Source organism: Peromyscus californicus, unplaced genomic scaffold (assembly GCF_007827085.1).
Source record: "Peromyscus californicus insignis strain IS unplaced genomic scaffold, ASM782708v3 Scaffold_3__1_contigs__length_106647218, whole genome shotgun sequence".
In the NCBI taxonomy this organism is placed as follows: domain Eukaryota; kingdom Metazoa; phylum Chordata; class Mammalia; order Rodentia; family Cricetidae; genus Peromyscus; species Peromyscus californicus.
This window is the reverse complement of record NW_026294551.1, coordinates 78,143,668-78,162,215: the sequence shown is the minus strand read 5'-3', so window position 1 is coordinate 78,162,215 and position 18,548 is coordinate 78,143,668. Positions and strand designations below refer to the sequence as shown.

The window sequence follows — 18,548 nt, the reverse complement described above, 5'->3', positions numbered from 1 at the left end:
AATTAACAGTAATTCTGGTGGCTGTCATCACTTCCTCGGAACAGAGGATCCCTAGCAAAAGCAGGACGCCGTCACACCTGCTAATTCAAAGGCATTGTGTGAACTATGACAGACCTCGGTGTTCTTGTGCTTGTTCGAATGGATACAGTCTGGCGACTTCAATGGGGAGGGGGATGGAAAAAGGAGTTTTAACACATTTCTGCAGATGAGCCTATGAAGGGTCAGCTTATGGGCAGAAAAAAGTTGTGTTAAAGAAAGTAATTAGAGAGAGGCAGAGAGCTAGAATATTAGTGCTTTTACGAGTAAATGAGGATAAATTCTGCTAATTATGTGACTTTCCCTGGTACTAATGTGATAATAAAGTGCTCTCATTCTAGAGAAGCCTGTCACAATCCCAGCAAAGACAGTGACCCTTCTCCTAGGTGAGACAAAAAAAAAATAAGTAAATAAAATAAAAAAAACAACTTCTAAAGCGCTCTAGCAAAAAGTAAGCAATCAGTGTTAAATGTCCCCCCTCCCAATCTGGAATAAAAAGCTGTTGCCCGCCACAATCTTGAGACTGTTGGTGAATGGACTGTCTTATTTGAGGTCTAGAAGCACTTATGTGCTTTTCTGTTTAGTTCCAGAGGGAAGAGTTGGGAATAATTCAAAGAGTATAAATAGTCCAGAGCAGGCTTCCAGGCCAACGATGAACAGCACCAAAAAGATTGTGTTTGGAATGTTGGTGAAATACTGGTCTTCCAGACTTCATTCTGACCAAAATTTATGATGGTGGACGTCATTTTAGGGGCAGCGGAGATGTAGAACTTGATGGGATGTCTGCAGCATTCTGGTGGTGGCATGAGCAGAGGGTAGAGATGGGGGATGTTTGTTTGGGAGAGTCAGGGGGATACTGGGGCTTTTGATGTCTGACTGCAGATTGCCAAGAGTTACCAAGAGGGTTCTGGCAGCAAATACAAAGGAACAGAGAGGCTGCTGGCACACAGGGGGAAGGGCTAGTGTGACTGCAGTGGTGTGAGCTCTGAGGCAGAGGGAACGAATGAGAAGGTAGTGGGTAGATTTTAGTTGACATCGCAGAGGAGAGGGATGATTGCTTTGGGGGCAGAGGAAGGTTTTGTTTGATTCTGGTTCTTTAACTAGAGAGAGCGATGTAGAAAGTTCACTGCATAATGTCTAAGGAATAAGAGAAATGCCACATCACTGTGTGTGTTGACTGCCGGACCTTCCAGTGGCACCAAGCACCTCGGTTCAGAGAGCCCTGCTCCAGCTCATAGGACCACAGACAACCCTCTGAGACTCTGCATTCAGATTCTGTCTCCCTCTGCCATGAACTCTCTGTGGGAAGGCAAGTTACTTAATCTCTCAATGATTCAGCGGCTTTTGATCTGGAGAAGTGGGGCAGAGGTGGAGAGTGGGTGAATGGAGGGGGGAACAGGGAGCAGTTGTGAAGATTAAAATAAAGTGTGCACTTAGCATGCTACATCGCAAGTAGTAACCTTCAGTTGACATGAGCCATGACTTTACCCAGTGCTCATCTTCGAAAGCCTGACACTTAGGGAAAGTATTCCACTAGTCTGCTTTGGAGCAATCTTTAGAAAAGAAGACAAGTGACCATCATGGGAAGGCAATCGGTACTCTGAGTCATCTTGGCAAAGGACCAGAGTGCATGCAAACTTGATCCGTAGTTCAAGGAAACATACATGAAACCCCACATTTTCCCAGGCTGTTTGCTTTGAGAAGAGTTTGGCAACATGATTACCTTCATATGGGAAGAGTTTTCTTTATTAAAAATAATATTTGAAACACTCCAAGGGCTCAGAGAAACAGTTGTGGGAGGAGACTGCCTGGGGGAACATAAACTGTAGGCTTTACCCAAGGCGCTTGTCACACCTGTTGACTCAATTGGAGGAAAGGGAGCCAACATCAGATGCATCCCAGACAGAGAGGAGAAAACTCAAGGAGAGACCTACTTAGGCCTATTGCAGCTTTCTGTATACCTTCTTCTCTGAGAGACGGAGACTGTATTTCAATAGAAAATAGGATTCACTTATGTCACTTATCATTTCTGTGTTGTATGAATCTTCTCACCATCTCTAAGTGACCAGGCTTGCATCTACTAAAAGGACACCAGAGAACAGTGTGTGTGTGTGTGTGTGTGTGTGTGTGTGTGTGTGTGTGTGTGTGTCTGATATGGGGCAGGGTGTCCTGTCCTGATGTGACTTTCCATGTTTCTGAGGCCCTGTTTATTTTTCATCTGTTGCTCTACAAAGGGTTGGTTGGTAGTGCTGGAGGATGAGGTCTTATTACTTCATCATTAGTGTGTGTAATGTGTGTGTGTTATATGTTTGTGTATGTGTTCATATGTGTGCATGCAGGTAAATGTGCTCATGTATGCATGTATGTGTGGAAGTCAGAAATGTTGGGTGTCTTCCTCAACCACTTTTCACCTTATTTTTTTTTGTAAGACAGAGTCTCATATTGAACACTGTTCACTGGCTAGACTGACTGGTCAGCCAGCCCTAGGGATCCTCCTGTGTCTGCCTCCCCAGCACTGGGATGACAGGCACATGCCACCTTGTCTGTTTATTGTTTGTTTGTCTTTATCTGGTTGCTGATAATCTGAACTCAGATTCTTGTGTTTGCAGGGGAAACACTTTATTTACACAACCATCTTCCCAGCTATTTCAGTCACTATCGAGAAATTCATCAACCTATCAGGCTCTCATTCACTTCTTACAAAATGTTTATTTCAGTAAATATTTTGCTATCTCTCTTGGTAAAAATTACAGTGATGGGAACCAAGAGAAGGGTCACAAAGGAAGGGTACAGAGTGGTGTAACTGGGGAGATGTCTTCTCAGGGAACTTGGGTCCTCTGCAAGAATGGTACACGCTCCAAACCAATGAACCACATCTCTGCCCCCAGTCCTTCTTTTAATATTATCATTTTTAAAATTTGAAAACAGGTACAGAGAAGCCCCACCATAGCCTTATGATTCAATTCTTATGGTTTAGAGCAGGTGATGTAGGACCCCTCTCCTAGGGTTGGTCTGACCCCAAACTTGTTTGGAATATTGACAATTTCATACTTGTCAATAGACACTCCAAGCTTCTCCTCGGTGGGGAAATTTTGACAGCACTACTTATGGAGTCAGTTAGCTGGAGAGAGTCGAGCTGTTCCTGTTGGCATGCCATTACTCCTCAGTTTATGAAATTTCAGGGCTGTCAATGGGTCTTTGTGAAGCCTAATTGACTCTTTGATGTTAGTCTATATGATATGAGTTCCAAACATCTGATTAAGTAGCCTCCACATTTTGAGAGTGCACAGTAATTCTGTATGAGGAAATCACACACACACACACACACACACACACACACACACACACACACACACACGTATGTATGAGTGTTTGTGAATGTACACAATTCAGCATCTCTAATTTGAAAATCAGAAATCCCAAATGCTCCAAGATGAAAAAAAAAGTTTTTTGAGCTTGAGCTCATGAAACCACAAGAAGAAAATGCCACACCTGACCTCATGTGATGGGTTGCAGTCAAAATATAGGTGCACTAAAATACTGTATAAAATTACTTTCAGGCCATATGTAGAAGGTGTATATAAAATAAAAATGAGTGTTTTGCTTAGATTTGAGTTCTATTTCTGAGACCTCTCATTATCTATCCAGGGTCTCAAGCTTTTGTGCAAGGGATTATCTATCTATCTATCTATCTATCTATCTATCTATCTATCTATCTATTACCTATCATCTTTTTATGTTACATTTATGTATATATGTTTCTGATAAATATATGCATATGTTTATGATTGTAACTTCAGTATGTTGTTGTAGATCCTGAACTCACCCAGGACCCTGTACTAGGAAGTTCAAGACTCTCCTTCCTCCTGCTGTCCGCTCGGGATAACCATTTAGTCCACATATCTACCTCAACTTTCTTGAAGGGTATTTGTGGGTGAAAGTCCTCTCTACTCCCTTTCTCCCTATCTGGCAGAAATATTTTGCCCTCTGAGCACTGCTGGGCTGTGTTCTCTAAGGATCCTTTCTAAGGCACTGGGTTTTCCAGCAACTCAGCTTCATATCGTCTTCGGTTCAGCTGCACTAGAAGGAAAGTCATCTTTTCAAGCTACTTAAGACCTGAACGTGGCTCAGATGGTGTCTGACAGGCTTGACTGAACACGTGTCCATTCCTAAGGTAGTCATAGAACTGAGGGCGATGATGTCCTGACCCAGTGACATTCATTCTCTGGTCCAAGTGTGGACCAAGAACAATGCTTTTAAAATGTGAGAGCTTTTGAGTGAGGGCAAAAGGAGAACAAGGGACTGCTGTCAAATGGGAGAAAGAGGACTGGGATGGTGGCATATGTCTTTAATCCCGGGACCCAAGCAGATCCCAAGCAATCCATCATACACTCCTACTTTCTCCTCTATTGAGAACCTTTTAGATCCATTGCACAGAAAAGCATTCCAGGCCATTGTGTCAACCATCCAGGGGCTCTTGATTGAGATCGTGCCTGAGCCCTTCTTCTTTGAGCACTTTTTATTTTAGTAAATAATGACCAGTTTAGGTGATAAAGTGGAGGGGATTTTAGAGCTCACACTCCCCAGTGTCTCTAGTTTAAATCGAAGCTGCTCAAGAGTGATGTACTGTGTGTGGGGGAGTGAGTGACCTGTGAGCACCAAAGCACCTGCAGAAAGTCTAAATGGTGTCATTCCTCATCCATGAGATTGCTTAATTTCATTTTCCATCAGCAACCTTATGATACCCTGAGAGGTAGAGCCTAATAAAGTGTCAGGCTCTATTTTGCATTCTGATTTCAATATGATAAATTTCTTTTTATATTTTCTATGGAATAGAACATACAGACTTATTGGATTTCTCATAATATGAACTGGGATAATTGGGAGCTCATGAGATTATTGTCAGTACTCTGTGGGCACAATGCTCCCTGGTCATTTTTATTTGAAGACTGGTCCTGAGCTTTAAATCCAAATTAAGGAGTCACTTGTTCATATCTGAACCCATCTTGTGTGGCATGTTGGAATGCAGTGATTGTTTGCAATGGAAGCCATTGCTCAAATTAAATTCATTATCCCAGTAATGCATAAGCCCCGGGGATGACAGGCAGTACATGGAGATGCTGAGATTGGGACCCGGGAGTGTCTGTCTGGAAAAGTGAGAGGGAAAATGACTGAGAATTTTGAAAGGGAAGCCATGATTTACAGTTACTTCTGAGTAACTTCTATCCTTAGAAAGATTTGGTACCTTTTCCCAAGGAATAACCTTTTCCTCTGCTTTCCTCTCTTCCTCATCTTCTCTCCTCTTTCCTCTTTGTAGAAAAATGAGCTTATTCCTTTCCTTAGAGCAAAAAATTTCCAAGTATTATCCATCCCTGGTAATCGTGTCACTTTTTGTCCTCTGTGACACATTCTGAGGAGGAGAGGGAAGGGAGAGAGGAACGGCATGCCTCCTTTTACCAACCTCCTTTTACCAATCAGGGATTTAATTTTTTTTTAAATCTGAAGTTCAATGATACAAGATGATCTGTCTGTCATTTCTCTACTGGTCACTATTTCTGTTCAGTAACTCCATCATATTGCTTAGCATACAGGACTGGCATGTTTGCTGATTTTTAAAGCCACTGAGGAAATTCCAAGGAAAATTGCCTAAGACCTCTTCAATGAGCTTCTACACTAACCATGGCTGTATGCGTTGTGGTGGACACATAACACGTGTTTAGTAAATACTGAATTCAGGATCAGATGGATGAGGAAATTCAGGACCTACGGAAGAAGCCCAAGTGAAGAAATAGCAAATCATTGAGAGTTTTAAGCCACAGGGTCCATGAAAGTTGGCAGAATGGTCTGTCAAACCTTAGAGAGGAAATCCATTCTAGACTATTGGTAATATGGCCTTTTACCCCTTTGGGTTCCAGGTAAATGTTTTAAGAACAATGACAGGCTTAACATAGAGATAATACGTTGAACTCTGATGTCAAGACAGTATTAAGTAGGACATTTAAGGACACTGATGAGCTCTTGCATGAATTATGCATGTATGAAACTAATAAATGGTCACAGACCGTGAGATGGATAGCTCTTAACTATGCTTGTTTGAATTAAATGGCAAATCTTAGCATACAGAAACTCTGAGAAAACCACTCATCATTTTTATTTCTTCAGTTGCCCATTGCACAGTGAGGAAGCCTTCTCTAGGCTCAGGGATAAATGACATGCATTTGATTTTCTACAACACTGGCGTTGTCTGTTTCGTCCATGGAAGTATTGTATACATATGGGAAATTCAGAAAATGCAGAAGGAGAAAGAGGAGACATATATCCCTATGTTATGATTGAAAATTAGCTCTATCAATACTTATGCTCAACTCAAGTCAGGCCTTCATTTGGTGCTTTTCGTACATAGCTGTCCTGGGTGCCATGGGAACCAAAAGGCTCCTTAAGGAGTGCCATGGATGGGCAGGCGATGATACAGATGACTGTAGTTACTGCAAGGGGGACCAAGAGTGATGAGTGTGTAGCAGTGAAGAACGATGTGACTAATTCTGCAGGGGGGTAAGGGAAGGTTCATGATGCAACCCATTTAAACTATAGCTGAACGATAAGTAGGAGTATGGGAAGCTGAGATGGTGTGGGAGTGGAGAAGATATGTCAGACCCAGGGATGCGGCTAACAGTGACGGTAGGAAGGAGGCTTCCTGTTCAAGGCACAGGAATGCAACTTGCCATGGCTGAAGCAAAGAATGATGGCAGGAGAAGAAAAAAAAAGTAGGATGGAGAAATACACCTGGAAATGTCCACTATTAGCACTGTGAGGCACTTTAAGATTCACTGATCTGGCCCCTACCTAATAGCCACAACAGAATAATTGTCCGTTTAAAGGTGTTTGGCAATTACTCTAATACACTGTCCGAAGAGTCCAACATTTTCCTGGAAAACTGAACTTAAATACTTTTCTTTTGAACAAAACCCTTAAACTAAAATAAGTAGGCTCTTAGTGCAACTGGAACCCAAGAGAATCCAGAGCATCCTGTGCTCTCTGGGAAGATCTATCAGTTAAATGAGTGAATGAATACTTAGAAATATTTCTAAATAGTAAGCTGAGCATCCAGGGAAAGCTGTATGTCTCAGTTACTGTGGACTTGAACTTCTTACTCCCTCCATGGCATCTGTCACCTCCACAGAAGAGAGTCATGTTGAAACTATCTGAGCCTTTAAAAGGGGCAAATGAAATGTGAACATTAGATTCTAAATGAATGGGCTTCACAATTTTAAACACATACATATTGAAGAATAGGGATAGTAACGCTTTCCATTTTCCTCCTGTGGCTTTCTGTCTGCATGAAAGACCTTCAAAGGTAGCGACTCTGAATGAATAATGATGTATAGTCAAACTAAAGCCCTGAGATGTTCACTGACTTTCCCCAAAGACACCAGGCTATCTTGGTATTGCTTTGGCCTTAATTTTCCATTTTGTTACAGTTAAGAATTCCAATCTTTCGGTAGTGTTAAAATGTGTTTGAGGGGGCCACACATAAAGTGACTTGAGCAAACCTGAAACACACTAGAATTGGTAATCAGGACTACATGAATTCAAAGTGCTACAATTTCTTATGTTGGCTTTAGCTCTAATTTAGAGTTAACATGGTGATGGTGATGTGTATAGCCAGATATGGTCAATGACTACATCCCTATTATAAGATAATAAGATATGCATCTTCAGTATATACAAATATATCTCTGATACATACGAATAGATAATATATTTTAATCAACAATTTCTATAATGTTTGATATAGTATCTCTAAAATGAGAATAGAACCAGGACTCCATAGACCTTTGGAAGAGTAGGAACTAATAAAAGCCAAACCTAAGGCCTCACAAATGGTCTTGTGCCCATGTTTTCTACAAAACTGGTAAGGTGAAGTACTGAGGCTCTCCTGCCTCACTCTGTATGCCTGGCTCTGGAGGATGCATTGTCACAGAGGCTGTAAGTAAGCAGTCCTTATATATTTTCCATCGGGGGTAACATTTTACAATGGTAACATAGAACTCCAAGGCCCAGTACTACGGAAAGCTATCCAGAGTCAGCAGGTGTCCTAGGTCCACTGATTCCCTGTAGACTATGTTCCATTTGACAGAAAGAGTTTAAAAATCAATGTTGCCTAGTCTGTCTCCCAGTCAGTCCCAAGAAGGTCAGACAAACACTTGGTTTGTTATCTGTAATATTCCTTCTGCATATCAAACCATATCCATTGATTCCAAACTTCCTCCCAGGGCCAGTTTGAACCTCTCTATACTCTCGCAAGAAAGCCTTGGTGCTTGGGAGTGCTGTCAAAGGGCTTCCCTGAAGTGTGTCTCCTTGTCTGTCGCAGGGGCTTTCAGATTGGGTCTTCCACCATCCTCTCTTATTTAATGGTCAGCAAACATTGCCAGGGGAATCAGCTGGACTGGGTCAACAGTTAAGCCACGGCCCCTCCCTCTCACACCCTCCTCAGTGTCTGTTCTGAGGGACTATGAGACACTCTTTCCCCTGTGGTCCCTGGATCTTTTCCTTTCTCCACCCTTTGGCTGTCCTGACCCTTTTTGCTATCTGTCGGATTTGACTCCTAGCACAAGGGCCCTATTTGCAGTGGGTCCTTTTCCTTTAACCTATTTTTAAATTCTTTAATCCACTGCTATGATATTCCAACACCCCCCTTAAGTTCTTGCCACTAATTATGTCCTCCCAACAAAGCCAAACTCTGAGCTCTGAGGTAATGAATCCTCTTCAAGGCGATCATGTTTATCTCTTTAGGCAGTGCACACTTTCCAGAAATGCCCAAGATCCAGGAAGCCTCTGCCAGGGAAGGTAAACGTCTTGAAGTCAGTGGCCAATAATAGGGGCACTATGTGCTCTCCCTCTGCGATCCCCAAGATAGCATCATGGGTTAATTTCTGTTTCTCGTCCACTATGGGGAGCAAAAAAGACCTCATGGTTTCATGTGTGTGGAGCTTCCCCGCCCCTACTCTCCTCCTTTCCTCTCTGCCCTCTGCGTGTTGCAGGCAGGATTGTGTGCAGTAAGTCAGACAGGGCATCCATTGGTGTTGCTTTTCCTGCCAGAAAAGGAGAAGAGGTCAGCCCTTTCTCAGGTCAACCTCCCCAGACTGCCCTTGTGGCCTCCCGGGATCTTGGCTGACTTCTGGGTATCATGTTTTCACATGGATGAACTGTACCCTACAGCATAGTCTGTGAATTAGAAGCCAGGCCGTTTTCTTTGACATTGAAAATAGAGTTTTCTCTTTCTGTTATGGCCTGCCCTGTTTTCCAGGCAGCTGTTTCCCGTGGTGGCGGCGCCAGACTCTGGCTTACCTGTTCATGGAGCGCCACTGAGTCTTCAAGAGCGAGCCACCTGGAGGGCATTTCTCAGACAGCTACTGGCAGCTTAGGTGGTCTTGGGAGGGGATGGGTGCTATACAGTTAAATACTTTCAATCTGGGAGAATCCTAGTATTCCTCGAAGATTTTCCTTGGTAATTTTGGGGCTGGAAGCCTGACGGCAAAGGTTAGAGCAGTGGATGACTCCAAAGAGGTCCTTTTAATTACAAGGCCTTTCCCTGTCCTCCCTCCTGATCGTGTGTAGGAGCAGCTGGAACTTCACCCAGAAGGGGCCCCACATTTGTTTCTACACAGCTGTTTCTTGTGTCAGGCCAGAGTGCGTCCCTGCGTACTGAATCCCATTGGGAAGGGACCGTCTGCCGTCTCACCATCTGCGGGCATAAGTCAGGGGACCTTTCAGAGAGACTTTAGATAGGAACTGGGGTTTTATGTCTCCGTTCAGTTGGGCCTTGACACTTTTCTTTTCCAGCCCGGACATGATGAGCACAGCTGCAAGCACACGAACGTGATTTTTCAGACTCTGGGTTGGGAGAGGTAAAAACTCAACCTGTTCAGTCCAGACCCACGGCACTTGCTTTGCATAACAATTACCAGCATCCTGGCTGCCCCTTGGAAGGCCATTTTATTATGTGTGCCCTTCAGTTCTGACTCCGGAGTCCTCCACGATTTAAGCCCCTGCCTCTCACGCGGCTTTGGCAAAGCTGCTGTACTCTTTCTTGCCTTTCCTTGGCGATCATCTCTTCCGTTGTTGTTTTCTTTCTGCACTCCATTCAGTGAGGTCTGTAGTGCTCACTGGGTACGCCCGGGGCTTCACTGATTTTCTTAGCTTGCACTATGCCAGGGAAATAACGTTTTTCACATCTGATACTCTTAGCAGCTCGTTGCTACAAACAACTGAGAGCAGTGAGCATTATTGCTTCCCGTGCGCTGGGTTTCAACACCCTTCAAATGCTTACTGATTTTTCTAAAGCACGTTCTACAGGTTTCTCCATTTTACAAATGAGGAAACTGAGGCACAGAGAGATTGCATCCATTTGGTGAAGATTCGCATGTTTGGTTAAGCAATAAAGCTACATATACGACGAGAGCTACCCAGTTGCATGGCAGGAAAAGTCCTATTATTCCCATGTTTGGTTGACGCCACTCAGGGTCATGGAATTACTGGATTTGACCTAACTTTGTCATGTCTCCAACAAAACTGGCTTGTCCTGCGTACTCTGCTGCTGCCTTTAATGTGGAAAGCGCTGGTTTGCAGTCAAAGGCAGGTTCTAGATTCTCTTTAGCGAACCAGTATTTACTGAACTCCACTAGTTTTATGATCCGTGGCATCCACTGTGTATCTGGAAACAAGGGGTTGTTGCCTGTTTTGTTTTTCATACTCTCACGTAGGAGTCTGATTATGGTGGTTAATTGATTTTCTTTCTGCAACCTAGTACTTTTGGTCACCAATACTACGCTCGTTTCAAGGATTCCAGGCAGATACCGAAGCTCTGTTGCTTGGGGAAATACTGTAAAGTATATTACCAAATCAACAAATGTATTCTACAACACGTGTGTCTGTTTCGGCTACTTCAATAATGGGCTCACGTCCTACATCAGCCTGATTGATGAACCTAAACACAACTTTGAATAGGATGTCATTGCTGGTTTTATGACGGTCACTTTCCTTAATTGAAGAGGTAGACTAAAAAGTTCACATACTTGAGTGCTGACCTCTTGCTGGCTTGGTGTGTGAGGAGCTGGAACACACCGGAAAGATCACAGGGCTGGCCCTCAGCACACGTAGGATCTAGCTCTGGTCTCACAGTCACTGGGAACTGCGGGGCATTCTCCTGCTTCAATTTTGTTACGTGAGGAGGTTGTGGAGTGAGGAGGTTAGACTGAAGGTGCGTTAAAGTCACTTGAAAAGTTCTCCTGTGGTTTGGGCTGTGGAGATGGCTCTGTGAGTAAGAACACTTGCTGCATGAATATGAAGACCATGACCTGAGTTTGGATCTCCTGGATCCACTTGAAAGCTCGGGCATTGCTGTCCCTGTAACTGAAATCCTAGCACTGTGCAGGGAGCGGACAGGAGGTTCCCTGGGACTTGTTGGCCACCAACCTAGTGAAAAAAATAACAAGTTCCAGGTTTGATGAGAGGCCCTGTGTTGAAGGAATACGGTGGAGTGTGGTAGAAAAGGACACTGGACATACTCTGGGTGCATGTATGGATATGTGCACCTGCATGCACATATGTGCATAAACCACACACACACCCCTTATAGTTTATGGAAAATGGATAGCATGACTAGCCCTATGGACAATCTAGAATACTAGTTTTGAACTGTAACTGTTTCCCTTATTTTTTGTTGAGTCTTTTTGTTATGCTCCATGTGAGTCCACTCCTTCCTGGCATGCCTGTCATAAAGGACTTCTTCACTGGGGATTCAGAGAGACCCTGGGAACTTAAATGCTTTGGATAATAGCACAGTGAAAGATGTATTAAATAATAATGATGTTGCTCCTGTGCAAAGTTAGCTGAAAGGTGTTGGGTTTCTTGCTACCTAGCCATGCCACCCCTCCAAAAAAAGAGCCGAGTTAAAAAGAGAGTTTGATCCCGGACTTTCTGGAACTCCTCGGAACTCTGCAGGGTCAATAGCGGCTTTGTCCCGCTGTGGGTCAGGTTCCCACAGCTGGGCGAGGGCAGCCATGCTCTTTCCACTGACTTTTATCAAACACGCAGATTGTGGCAGTTCTTTAGACAAACATATGGTTTTGTGTGACAATAGCTCCCACTTTGTTAAAAGCTCCTTGGAATCAGAGATCTTCCATGTGGGGCAGCAGACACTAGACACACATGTGTCCCCACGTTCACAGACGCCGTATATGTTTACTTGAATAAACCATCCCCCAAGTTTGTGTGTCTCGCATCTGAGTCAATCTCTCATGGAGGGTATTTTTAACTCCTCCTTACTCCTCGGAGTTCCTTTAAGGAAGTGTGATCCAAAAGGGTCAGGTACTTGGCTTGTACTTAGGGGAAAACTTTGAGAGAATTCCTGAGGCCCTGGAGTGGGTGGCTTTCCCCCAAAGAACTGGCCCTTCACGGCGGTGTCTTTGCCACATAAGGGCTTGTGTGAGGCCCTAGGCACCAGTTGATGGCTGTCGTACCCGTGACAGATGGTCAAGACTTCAATTTCAGCAAGTGATCCGCTGCTGAGGGGGTGGGCGGGGGATTCTGCCAGCAGGCCAAGTGGCAGGGCGGCTTAGGGTAACAGCGATCCGGTGTGTGCCCAGCATAGCTTTAACGGCAATCCGGTGTGTGCCCGGCATAGCTTTAAAGGCAATCTGGTGTGTGCCCGGCGTAGATTTTGTGCTAACAATGAGCTGCTGACAGGTGCTCCAGCACTACTCTTCTTTGAGGTGCAGGATCTCTGGCTCCCTTGGTTCTTTTTTTCTCTCTGGCAAAGCCAGTGTCCTGTTTGCCTGTCTTTCAAAACCCATTTTGGCACCAGATGGAACCCCTCACAGTGGCTAGCAGTTGTCTGACTTGAGGATGCCAGAGGGTGTGCTGACAGCTCCTTCTAACACAACCTGAATCTGGCTGTCAGGCCTGGGCTCAAACGGCTTAAACACGTGCAGGCGGCAAGTATTATCAACCATGGGGAGACAGGCGGGGGGCCCGCTGCGGGGAGATGGGTGGTGATAGCCCTCCTGAGCTTGGTGTTTGTTGCCTTGGGGAGGGGATAACGACCCTGTGGTTTCCCCTAGTAAAACCATTGCTCTTACTCAGTATTATTCATTTTCTACCACTGAGACAATGAATATTAACATCTTCACTGTACTTCCATCAGTACGGACACCACCTTAGTGTGCTGGCTCAGAGCCCTGTCTCTGGGACCACTCCATTGCAAGTTGAATTCTAGATCCACCTTTACTCACTTTTGGACAAGCCACTGGATGTCACTGATTCTTCGTGTCCTCCTGGATTATCTAGGGTGGACAGCAGGGGTTATTTAGGGAGATGGGAAGGAGGAGTGTGTTTAAGGTACTCAGAAGCATCTACTACTGCCACCTCCAGCCTCCTGGCCTGCCTTAGGCACCACACAGCATCTCACAATTGCTTTGTAAGGTATATGCTCTTGTTATGCCCATTTTATAGATGAGAAAAGTTGAGGTCCAGCCTCTCATCCAAAGGCACATGGGTAGTACTTGGTTAAAGTTTGGATGTGAATCCCACACTGGGTATTTTTTTTTTTATAAAGGCGGTGGCTTTTACAACTTACCCCACCACCCCACACAAACTTCCACTGTCGTCATTAGAATGGGGGTCATCCCTATCTGGCCCCTGGGAAGGTTTTCATATATACTCTTTTAAGTATAGAAGCCAGCCCCAGCAATATGAGGGACTCATTACCACTACCTTTACCCATTTGATAATGTCTGAAAGGCATGTGTACTGGTTGAGTCGCTTTCAGAGGTGCAGAGGAGCAGGGCAGTAGACATGGCCTGTTGAAAGAGGACTGAGTGGCTGGACAGCTAATGTGTGCAGCAGCAGAGCTTTTCTGGGCATGGGGGAGGCCCAGGGTGGATTCCCTTACACACAGCTGGACTTTAGCAGCGTTCCGTGAGTCATTCGTCCTAGACAGAAGGTCAATAAGTTTTGGCCTCTGTGAAGAGGCCCTGGATGTAGGGGTGAATCATTATCAGAGGCCTTCTCATTGATGGGCTTTGAGGGTTGTGTAATGTTAAATGACTTCATTTAAGAAGACTCTCACATTGAAAAATCTTATCATTTTGTTTGAAAAAGTCATTGTTTCTCTTCAATGCTCCCATTCATTCCCACCCTGGAAGATCCTAAGAGACTAGGGAGAACGGACATTGTTCTGGAATGTGTATGCTGAAGCTGTCTGAACGTGGTGTGTCTTTGTGTAGTTCCTTTAGGGTAGAGGATCACAATCACAGGGCCACACTGCTGACAGTCATTGTATGCAAAACTAAATTCAGATGGAGGCATCATGGAATGCTAGTTTTGCATAAGTTATTTATGTTGAGTTGACAATTTAATTCTGGTGGAGTTCTAAACTTGGGCAAAAGGTAATGAAAAGAGTATTTCTAGAGTAATTTCATTGACCAGTATTTTAATACACTCCATCAATATATCTATCTAGGCCCCAAAGTAAAAATATGTAGAAAATAGGTGGACATAAAAATCCTCTATTTTTCCCAAATAGAAAACAGAAGGAGAGTTTAACTGAGGGTGACCAGTATGAATATCCTAGCACAAAACTCTCCACATCAACTGCCTTTCCATGATGAACTCCAATAACTATAGTAGATACTTAGTGTGGCCAAGTCCTGTATCACACATTTCAGGACATTTTTGAAAGTTAAAATCGATTCACCAACAGAGGTAGGATTTCTCTAGCCAGTTGAAGACTGTGGTCACCTTTACACATGCAGCCTATGCAAGTCTCTAGAAAGAAGAAATGATCTGGAGGTATTGGAGAAGTTAGAAGGGCTTAATCCTTTTGTAAATCTTACCACTCCTCCCAAGGCTGCTATTGAACCTTTTATTTGGGGATGCTAAGATTTAAAGTATTTATCATCTTCTTGTATTTATCCAGTATACATTTGGCCATTCATCATCTGTGAACTTATAACACTTAGTGATATGTTATGCTTGGGGACCATGGGAACTCTCAATTAGATCCATTTGGAACCTATGTTAAATTATGATGACTATTTGCTCTCTGAATAAAAATACTCCCTCAAGGTTTACTTCTTTTGTGAGCTCTGTTGGCAGTACCAAGAGTGCTCCCTTCAGGGAGAAAATCCACCTTGGATGCAATATGAAAACCCAGACCTTGCGTATAATGCTGATCCTAACACTACTCTGAGTATTGGAGTAGACACAGGAAGAAAAAAGAACGTGTGACCCAAAAGTGATATGTGACTATGACTCCCTTGTTAGGATTGAAAGGCTAACCGTGGTCATTTGTTTCTCCGCAGATTCTTCCTGAAGTTTTTCCTTAAATGCAACCAAAATTGCCTAAAGAATGCAGGAAACCCACGTGACATGCGGAGATTCCAGGTGGGTCCCTCTTGCTTTTCTTAAATGTTAATAATGACTTGAGTGTGAAGAGTTGATGGGAAAACACTTTTCTCAGAAGACTTGGAGCATAATTGTTTCTCTAGTGGTGAAGAGCAGGTGAGGCCGCTGGTCCCCAGGCATCTGCAATCTCTGAGTTGTTTTTGTTAGCCAAGGATTGGGGCTGCACCACCTGCGCCCACTGATGAAGGCAGCTGTGTCTTTAGAGCCTCGTTTTGGCTTCCTGTATGGGCTCATGTGACAAGACAGCCACAGATTAAGTCAATTACACAGCAACGATGGCTTTAGTCTCTAAAACTGTTCTAAGGAGAACTTCACTGGATAAGAGTAAGGAGCGAGACCAGGAAGTTCATTCTTGCCCTCCGTTCTTCTCCCTCACAACCTCAGCAGCTGTTAGCACCAACTGCCAATTATAGGTGGACCCCTTAGGAAACAGAACACGTCTATACCCTCTGTTTGCTTCAGGGATACCCCTTGCACCCCATATGTATGTATTACCCAATAGCTTCCGGGTCTGCCACCATCTAAAGCATACGAACCTGCTGGAATTGTACATACGTTAAAAGGCTGAAAACCTAAAAACAAAGGGGCTGACTTCTAAAACGCAGGTGTTTTAGGAGTTCTAGACATAACACTCCTGCCTCTTCACGTGCTGAGAATCCCTTAGGACCTTGTTAAAGTACTGATTGAGATGGGGCGGGGGCGGGGGGGGGCAGGGGCTGGAATTGTATATTTCTAACAAGCTCCCGGGTGGTGTAGAACCAGGGAACACATCTCAGGTAGTAAAGTTAAGCCCCTTCCTTGCATTGCTCTCCATCTCATGTGATGGGTAAGTTATTTGCTGTGTCAATGTTGAAGTGTGCTTGCACAACCTGTCAGAGAGACAGCCTGGTGTTGGAAGTTCGCTCCTACGCCTGTTTAGTCAGCTCCAAAGTGCAGCTTTCAGGGTAGGAGCTCCAAGGGTGCCTGATAAATTTTAGCTGCACATCCTCTGAGGAGAAGTGAGGAAAGAGATTTGAGCATTGACTGTGGATGTCAATATCACAGTCTTCAAAATGATTTTTTTAAAGAAGTGAGACTTATTGGTCTCATTAGAGAACAAATCCAGTAGAAGGATGGTATTGTCTCTGGAGATCTTAGAGAATTTCTATAACATCATCTTAGCCTTACCACTTTTTGTCTGGATAGAGATGAATTGGGAGACTCCAATAACGTCTTAATTTCTTAGAAACTGTTTCCTGGCAAGCTTCTGCCTTCAAATTGTGACGCTACTGTTTTTTCAAAGTGTCTTGCAATGTGTGTGAGCGGGTTTTTAGCACGTGCTATTTGATAGCTTGCTGTGGTTGTTCAGATGAGCTATATATCTCTTTTGGCCAAGCTTGGGTTAGGAACAAAGATATACAGGCATGAAACAACTGATGTGTGATAACCAAGCTTCATGACTTTACCACGTTCAACTATGCTATATTCCTCAGGGCAGTAGAATTGAATGGACTTTGGTGACACTGGGGACCTCAAAGAACAGTTATGTATAGTTTTACAGGACTGCTAGTGAGTTGTGGGTTTTAGAAATATAACTCTGAGGCCAGAGAGGATGTCATTTCAGTACATTCTTTTTGAGCATAGAAAAGAAGGCCACAATTTACTGGTAAGGTAGAATATTAGTGATAAATCCAAGTTTTTAGGGAAAAATTCTTGTTGTAAGACGAATTGCTAAATGGTTTTATTAATAAAAAAACCCAGAGCCAGATATCGGGGTAAAAGCCAAGAGACCAGAGGACTAGGACAAGCCACAGCCAACCTGACCTCACCAACTCCTCAGGCTCCAAAGAGACCTACTTCCTGTATACCCACGCCTATATGCCTTTCTGTCCCTGCCATCTCATTTCCTCTCTCCGCCCAACTACATGACTTCCTCTTTCTGCCCAGCTCTGTCACTTCTTGTCTGTCTGTACAGACCTACAGACCTTTTATGGTTAACTAGTGTTGGAATTAAAGGCGTGTGCCACCATGCCTGGCTCTGTTCCCAGTGTGACCTTGAACTTACAGAGATCCGGATGGATCTCTGCCTCCCAAATGCTAGGATTAAAGGCATGTGCTACCATTGCCTGACTTCTTTGTTTAATATAGTGGCTGGCTTTTTTCTCTGATCCTCAGATAAGCTTTATTAGGGTGCACAATATATTGACGGACATAATATATCACCACATCTTGTGATGAATTTAAGCCCTTAATTTAGTCTAGGGTTTCTCAACTTGGGCACAATGAATTTTTTAGACTGGATAATTCATGTGTGTGTGTGTGTGTGTGTGTGTGTGTGTGTGTGTATAGATCTTCTGTGCATTGTAGGATGTTCAGTTGTATCACAGATTTCTTTACACATGAAATAGCAGTAGAATAGCCAATTTCCCTTAACATGACAACTGAAGTGTCTCCATGGTAGGGAGATAAAATGGCCCCTGATAGAAAGCCATTAGTTCTGTTCCATACTTGATAACTTTGGACAAAGTTTGTGGTGACAATGTTAGTGCTGTAGAAACTGCATCCTTTGATTCGACATAATTGCCTTCTGACCCAAGGGTCCTTATAGATCTTCAAATACACATGATTAATGTATAGCCTGACGGTGCTTTTGCCTTTTGCCACCCAAATAGATTCTAAACAGAGCTTTCTCTAAAGGAATAGCTACCTTGGCTACCACAGAGTCAAGCCTTGAGTTAAAAGTAGCTGTGTCTTTGTCAACCACAACAAACTTCTTATGGATCTCACGTTCCACTTACTGTGTTCCCATCACCCATGCTTTGAGCAGTGAGAACTGTGGGGTGAATGTCTCTGAAACCTGGTACCCAGGTTCAGTGGAGCTGTTCAGATGCTTGCTTGAACTCTAAGCTCATAAACCACACACTGAACTCATGGTCCCCCTCATTTATTTTTTCTCTCCTTGTCAAACTGGCTTCTCCTCCTTTCTTCTCTGCAGTTGTTTATTTTTAGCAAACTTCATTAAGTTCTAAGTAGATGACTATTTATACTAGTGTCTGTGTTCAATGAAT

General features: G+C 43.8%; 1 protein-coding gene across 6 annotated transcripts in view; it reads left to right on the top strand.

Annotated features, from left to right (window-relative positions):
- Positions 1–18,548, top strand: part of Ebf1 (EBF transcription factor 1) — a 411,013-nt gene that overhangs the window by 253,774 nt on the left and 138,691 nt on the right. For all 6 annotated transcript variants that reach the window (XM_052758377.1, XM_052758378.1, XM_052758375.1 and 3 more), the window contains exon 7: positions 15,399–15,480. In XM_052758377.1, the coding sequence (XP_052614337.1) occupies positions 15,399–15,480 (82 nt within the window). The remainder of the gene's footprint in view (positions 1–15,398; positions 15,481–18,548) is intronic.